At 46.1% G+C, this 7,720-nt stretch overlaps 1 protein-coding gene across 1 annotated transcript; it reads right to left on the bottom strand.

Moving 5' to 3' along the window:
• Window positions 1-2,258: 2,258 nt before the first annotated feature.
• atp6v0b (ATPase H+ transporting V0 subunit b) lies at window positions 2,259-7,476 on the bottom strand. Its single transcript, XM_023815958.2, has 8 exons — window positions 7,269-7,476; window positions 6,102-6,150; window positions 5,838-5,921; window positions 5,494-5,571; window positions 5,278-5,347; window positions 5,078-5,129; window positions 4,305-4,495; window positions 2,259-4,084 (listed from the first exon to the last, which is right to left on the bottom strand). Exons 1-8 carry the CDS (start codon window positions 7,333-7,335, stop codon window positions 4,058-4,060), a joined length of 618 nt encoding a protein of 205 aa, XP_023671726.1. The 5' UTR covers window positions 7,336-7,476; the 3' UTR covers window positions 2,259-4,057.
• Window positions 7,477-7,720: the final 244 nt, after the last annotated feature.

Below are 7,720 nucleotides of genomic sequence, written 5' to 3'. Positions count from 1 at the left end.
ATAAAGGCGGGGGGGGGGGGGGGCGATCTCGGGGATACGGAGCGCCGGATGGCTCAAACGGTAAGTACCGCGATCTTCCGCAAGGGTGTGCTACCACTTTGCGAAAACCCACGTCTCTGCAGCTTGTCTTTTTTATTAAACATTTTACATATAATATGGCTTCATAATCATGGCCATTAAGTACATTAAATTCCACCTGTATTTTGAGCCCATATTTGATATTGAATCAGTGATTCTAATATTTTGCATGTAGAGAATGAAGTATTTACTATATACTTATAGTGTTACTATTTCCATTACAGATATTGTCTTAATTTAACTTTTTGGATAGGTATTGACAGTTCCTTGGGTGGCGTGGTGGCTCTGTGGGGAGCACTGCTTCCTCACTCCTCTAGGCTTGGAGGATTGGAGTGTGGAGAGCAATCCAAAAACAGCATAGGGCTGCAGTAACATGCAATCATACGTGGCTAGCGTAACTAACAGAATTAGCTCCCAATGAATAAGTTTCTCATCTGTACTGGAGGCCTGTTCAACACAAGTACATACGATTTTAGATGGGGTTTGTGTTAGGGTGCTAAGTAAAAGACATAACAGATATGAGCAACCAGATGCTACATGAGCAGAACCACAGGAAAGAGTCTCAATCATCCAGCCTGGGAGCACAAACAGCATTCAGGCATCCCTGTGTGTGTACACATCAATGTACCAAATGACCAAGATATCTTCAGCTGTATTTGCAGGATAGCAACTCTGCCAGTTAAAGATACAGTAGTACCTCAGTTCTCGAACTCATTAGAACTTGAATTACTTAAAAGTAGAACCAACCAGTTCGGAAAAAAATTACCTAGTACTCGATCTGAATCTCAGAAGTCAAACCATGAACGCCGACCTAAGATAACTTGTAGGCACGGGGAAATGAGTCACGCAGCACGTCTCTCAGCGGAAACAAAGGGTAACGCTTCAGTCTCAGCCTCGCATTCGCTGTGATAGCATCGTGCATGTTTACACTAGCTGAATACATATATTTAGACAGTAAAAATACATTTACACAATGATAGACAGTAACAGTAATTATATAATAAAATACATTTAAAAATAAAGATTTCTTATTCATTATTTTAATATTATTAATAAACAACAACAAATTTATTTTTGTATAGTGCATTATCACAACATTACATCGTCTCAAAGCGCTTTACAGCATCCCCACCCAAAGCCCCCAGTGAGTAAGCCATAGGCGACAGTGGCAAGGAAAAACTCCCTAGAAGGACGAAACCTTGGGAGGGACCAGACTCAAAGGGGGGGAGCCCATCCTCCAGGGGCCGGCAGGGAGAGTCAGGTACAGTAAATTTTGAGACACAAACAGGGAGCAGGGGGGAGATGGCAAGCCGGTGCCAATGCTCCCTCCAATCGCCAGGCAACCAGAAGGCAGGGAGCGGTTCATACAAGGAAGATGACACAGGCAGAATAGCAAGCTGGATGCACGGACGTCATTGGTAGAGCCAACATCACATGTAGCAGGGTGTGTTGAACATCTTGATAGAGTGAGGGCTCCAGGCAGCACCCCCCAGGAGAAGTAGGGGAAATAAAATATGCAATTAGTCAAAGTAGGGGAGACTATAGACAGTGCTAAGAGTTAGATGAGTGCAATATGGAGTGCAATGTGCAAGCTCCGGTAGATATGGCTATGGCAGCATATGTAGGAGGTAGAGGCAAGTGGGAATGCAGGCATGGGGAGTCCCTGAAATGTCAGCACTCCAATCCCACAAGCAATTGTGAAGCTAGAGTGACAGCACTGTCAATTCAGTTTATCCAAAGCCAATGGCACCGATCCCCACCCAGCTCTACACCTCACACTATAGGTCTAACTGGGAGTGAGGAGTTAGCTAGAGCTAGAACTAGTGTCCCTATAAGCTAAACTAAACAGGTGTGTTTTTAGTCTAGACTTGAATATTGAGAGTGAGCCTGAAACCCGCACATCCGGTGGAAGACCATTCCACAGCTGAGGAGCTCTATAGGAGAAAGCTCTGCAGCCTGCCATGGCTCTTTCTACCCTAGGTACTAACAGATATCCCGCACCTTGAGAACGAAGCAAGCGCGGGGGGTTGTATGAGGTCAGCAGATCACTTAGGTATTCTGGTGCAAGGCCATTCAGTACTTTATAAGTTAATAGCAGTATTTTATAGTCAAATACTCAAAGAAGTATTTCTCAAGAAGAGAAGCTTCTGAAGTAGATTCATTTAGAGGACCAGACAAACTTCAATGTTTGAATGTTTTATTCCTCCACAGAATTTCAATGACAAATAATCAAGTTTAACACATCTCTGGGAAAACAGAAGAACAGATTCACATCATCAACATTTCAAACACCATGACAAAAATTGAGATTAAGGTCTATGTTAAGGGGAACGATTACATTAACGAGTTTCATCAAAGAAAAAGTATGATAACATGCAAGGGAATACCATGATTGGTCAAATATGTTTATTAAAATGTCATTACAGATATTGAGGAACAATTTCACCTGAATCTAACTATACAGCAGAGCATGGTGGGGATGGGGGGGGCGGTGTCACACACTTTTAACCTGAAGACACTCACTCTGCCAAGTCAATATGTGGCAGTTGCCCAGGCTAGAGTTTGTTCAGAAAAAATAGAAAAGAAACCCAAGTAGGCATGTAATTTGACATGACTTACACCTATAACATGAGCAAATGACACATTACACTCAACAAATCTCAGGGCCAACATATCAGAAAGTTCAAAACAGCTGGTCTCATGGAAACCAACTGCCTGTATCTAACCAGAAAGAAAGTGGTATGTTTCACCAGTAAATCCAGCATAGAAAGACTGCAAATTAAAATCAGGACACTTTCAGCCACTAGCTTGATGATCAAACATGACATTGGGTGTGGCACTGGCTGTTTATATACGCCACAGACTCCTTAACTGGTAAATGGAGCAGAACCGGCTGTGTTGGTTTCCACAATAAAACAAGGCCTGCACTTCAGCAATATGAACAAAAAAATGCACTCAAATGCACATGTATGAAGCATTCCATGGAAAAACACGTGAACAGCTGCCCTTCCAGTGAGCCTGGGTCTCAGGAGGTCAGAGACGTTTGCAGCCAAAATAGAGGCTGTGCCCAGGAAGCACTTGCACACCTTCCATCACTGGCAAGGTGCTCTGTGTCCTGCGTCACCACCAAGCAGCTGCGTGCCCTCCATGTCAGCGGGAATAGAGACAGATCATCAAACTGCAGTCAGGCAGTGTGCCCTCTGCAGGCTGGATCTCAGCAGGGGGAAAAAAAAGCCATGTGGAACGGAGCTGAGGGGCAGCATCAATGAACAAAATCCATGGAAGAGAGCAGTCAGGCAGTGTGCCCTCTGCAGGCTGCAGTACAAACAGAGCTAAGGCCTGGCATCACACCACCAAAACTCCCTGATGTTACACACGCAGCGCTGGCTAATCTGCTAACTACCACATTACACACTAGGTTCAACGACAGCACAAAGAAACGGCCCTGGTGTTTACCATCACGTTGCGTGCATTAACAGACAGATCAGGGAAGGCAGAGGTAAAACACAGGGCATCACTCTTCACCATAAATTTCTCATGTATAATCTTTCACTTAGCAAGATGTATACTAAGCAGATACATCACTAAGTGTAATCTTCTCAAACTTCAGGGGTGCCTTAACACTAACACACTGGCGTTCAGCTCCCGCCACAGTGCTCAGAGCAGCCTGACATCATTTCACACCTGCAAGGTCCCATGCACCCTAAAATTTAATTGCTTTGGAGTATGTTTTTAAACTAGAATCAAGTGTCACATCCACTTGGTCTGTGCCTGAAAAAACTGCAAGCTTGCATGTCACACTTCTTTAAGACATCCTGATTACTGGGGCCTGGAGTTTCACAAACACAATGGAGAACAATGGGTCAAAGTCATGAATACGCCAGAAAGAGCCATTAAATAAATACTTCATATGTACACAATACAATAAACCAAAACTGCTTCTCAGGAAGATTCTGCTGCTTCCCCTCTTCTTGGTCATCTAGTCGCCCATTTTGACTTTAGATGTCTAAGAGAGAAAACATGCCGGCATCAAAACCACAGCTATTTCCAGACCTACACTAAAAGCAGATATATATGGATCTATGGAACCTATTTGAACAGCACTGCTATTATTTAGGAATTAAGAATGACCAGTAAAATACCTTTAAACCCTCAAGCTCCATATTTTAGTCTTTGAAAGTAGATGAAGCCGAGGCCTGAGCAGTGATGTGCTCTGAGGCCGTTACCTGCAGAATGGCCACGATGACACCGAACAGCCCGATGGCACTTCCAAAGATCTCCACGATGAGGATCTTCACAAAGAGGCTGGCGTTCTGGGCGTCGGCCAAGGCTGCACCGCTGCCCACAATGCCGACACAGATGCCACAGAAGAGGTTGGAGAAGCCCACGGTGAGGCCAGCCCCGAACATGGAGTACCCTGGAAGAAAGCGGGAGGCTGCACACTGAAGGGGGCGCTGCTGAGTTCACTGCTCAGGATGCTGGCACTGCTAAACACTTAGTCAGAAGCCTTCCCGTCTCATATCACTAATGCTGTAAAGCGCTATATAAATGTAACATTCATTCATGTGCGAGGGATTCTGTTTTCTTAACAGCGTCCAAGAAAGTGCACTGGGAGTGATGGCCACTACAAGACTCTCTGGAGCAGAAAAGTCGCTCTGAAATAATTGTGTGTGCATGCACAGCTTCAGGCATCACCGCAGCGTTTCAATGCCCCCTTGTGTCAGACAGGAGATTAACAGTTATTTGAAAGCAGGCCTTTGCAGGCTGTTATGTAAGGAGTGACTCATCTGCAGTCCCGGCCGGTCAGCGCACTTTGCTGGTGCTGTTTACAGCTGTCTCTCATACAGAAGAGAATTAAGTCTCCTTTCATGACATAATATTTCATCATCTGGCAGATCCTTGCAATAAGATGCATTAACCTGAACCTGCTGTTCAGAGGAAGGCTTTGAAGGACACACTGAACACAGCCCTAGAGCTGACACAGGGCAGTTATGCTTACCAGCTTGGTAGTTCTTAAATCCTATGGTATCTGGGGTGGTCCCACTGAAGTTCTGGAGGAAAAGACAGGGGAAAAGACGCAGGGTTTCTTTAGAGCCTTTTAAACATCTCAACACCAGGTGGCGCTGATGGCATCATCAAGATAGGGGCCTGAGTGTCGATACTGGATGGGACTGGGGTCTGAATTCAGAAGATACCCACCTCTGCCATGTTGCTAATGACGATAGCCATGATGATCCCATAGATGGCCACAGCTTCACAGAAAATGATGCTGGTGACAAGAAGACAATGCAGCCAGTCAGCAAGAGCAGCAGCATAGTGCCTAAGAGTATGAGAGCACACGGCCCTTGGCGGGTGTGTGCTTCAGCACTGGCAGCATGCAGGAGGAGAAGTGCAACTCCCTACAGCAACACGTACCTGACCAGATTCTTCGTTTTGATCCTCGGCGCCTTGACACCCCCGCCAATAATGCTGGACCCAGTGATGTAGATTCCCCTTATAAGGAAGACGAGGGTGAAATTTGGTTCAACAAAAAGCAGTACTCACTTGCGGCACTTCAAATCAAGCAAGACCTGGCATGGTTAGCAGAGATCACTCATAATCACGCGGCCAAAGCGGACGTACTGTGGTAAGTTCTCCTTTTTATTTTTATTGGTCATGAGTTTTAAAATGCATTTCTGGTTTTGTCTCTACTGGGGTTAAAAATAAAATAAAATGACATAAAATAGAGGCCACATTGGGCCGGGCCACAGCCCTCTCACCAGGCTGCCCCCACCACAGACAGCGAGATGGCCAGGCCGATGCCCAGGTTAGCCCACATGAACGGGGAGGTTTCCGTCAGGAACCTGAGGGCAGGTACACAGCACAGGTCAGGTCAACTCATTAAGCAGCAATGCACATCGAAGAGCATGCACACACCACATTTTACCACGTTAATACCACATGCAGAGTGTACTTATGGAAAGAATCCCAAATTACGAGCACTCAGCATAAAAACACCATCTCAGGGTCTGCAAGCAACTCACCAGGCAACATCAAACCGAAATCCAAGGTCAAATATTGTATAGCAAATACCTGGAAAAAAACAAAGACAGTTACCATGACAAACAGTCAAAAAAGCTGCATTACAACACCGAAAATATATGTGTATGACGGTTCACGGGGTAGAGATGGCTGTATCCCCAACCATAACAGCCTTACTTAATCCTGCACCATTCAGGAATCACACCCAGGGACAAAACAGTTCACAGTGAACACCACCATTAAGGAATCACACCCAGGGACAAAACAGGTCACAGTGGACACTACCATTAAAAGCTCCCATACTTGACTCATAGTAATGCAGAAGTACTTGGTCCCCTACGTTGTTTCAGATTCTGAACGACTCCACTGAGTGCCAGCATCAGTGCCACTATGCCCACAGGTCTGCTCTGGCACACATGTAACAATTTTCTTTTACAACAGATACATGGTGTAAGAGCCAAGTGAGATTCACCCATGTTTAAGTGACCCATGAAAGGACCAGCACAAGACTTTATATAAGTTTTCTTTAAAGCGTACCGGTATATTGTCTCTCTCAACACTACATGCCGTGCCACTAACAAAATCCCCTTCCCTATGCCTCACGGAACAAAGGCTACAATTTACATTTGGAATTTATTTAAAGGGCAAAATAACGTATAAGTGTCTACAAGCTCTTAAGGGGGCGTTCACTGCCTCAACTCACTCCGGAGCCTCAGCAAGTCCAACTCGCCCCTGGATAAAACTATATTAGTCTGAGATGAGTACCAAATGCTGAGGGATTCGATGGTCACCCCGTTGGTGCGTAGGAAATCCAGTATATCACAGCGTAATAAAATGACAGCATATCTAGTGGTCGAATAAAGAGCAGAACCGGAACCAACACTGCTGCAGAACACCAATGCCGGTACAGGCACTGCGACCGGGTTTCGGGCCGGGACTGGGACCTGGACCAGGACAAACACTGCAACCGGGATCCGGATCCGTACCGGGACATCGAACAATGTCTCCACTGGAAGCAACTAGTAATAGTAGTATGCGTCTCACTGCATCTTTAGCTAGTTCTGCCGGTTCGCCGACGGATGACCACCGACCTGAATGCCGTCGATACCCAAGCGAGGGCGAATGGACGCACAGGCCCAGTTACAGATGAGGTCCGACCGTCCGCTTACCCACGACAAGCAAGGTGCTCCAGAAGGCCACCGTCACCCCGCCGTACAAGAGAGCCTGTCCGTTCATGATGCTTCGCCCGGTCGGCTACCCGTACGCCAGCAGTCAGCAGCCAGATACTCAAATAAAATGTACCCGAAAGGCCGAAAGATGAAGCCGGAAGGACCCCTCTGTTAACGAGCAGTCACCCGCTGATCATGTGATTCTAACGCGCCGTCCCTCGTTGGTCATGTGATTCTACGTCGACGCGCTGCCATCAGCCGCGAGTCATGTGACTACGCATCGTCGCGCTACTTCTTCGGCGGATTTTCCAGCAGACTTCAGGTTGGGAAAGGCGCATATCTCCCCATTGTGTACAGGAGGAGAATTGCGTTAATTCTGACCGGATCAAAACTTGATTTTAATTTCAGAAATCCCACTTCTTCCTGAATACTGACAGCAGCTTCCTGAGGAC

The sequence above is a fragment of the Paramormyrops kingsleyae genome, chromosome 21, assembly GCF_048594095.1.
Source record: "Paramormyrops kingsleyae isolate MSU_618 chromosome 21, PKINGS_0.4, whole genome shotgun sequence".
Classification (NCBI taxonomy): Eukaryota; Metazoa; Chordata; class Actinopteri; order Osteoglossiformes; family Mormyridae; genus Paramormyrops; species Paramormyrops kingsleyae.
This window is presented reverse-complemented; position numbering and strand designations above follow the sequence as displayed.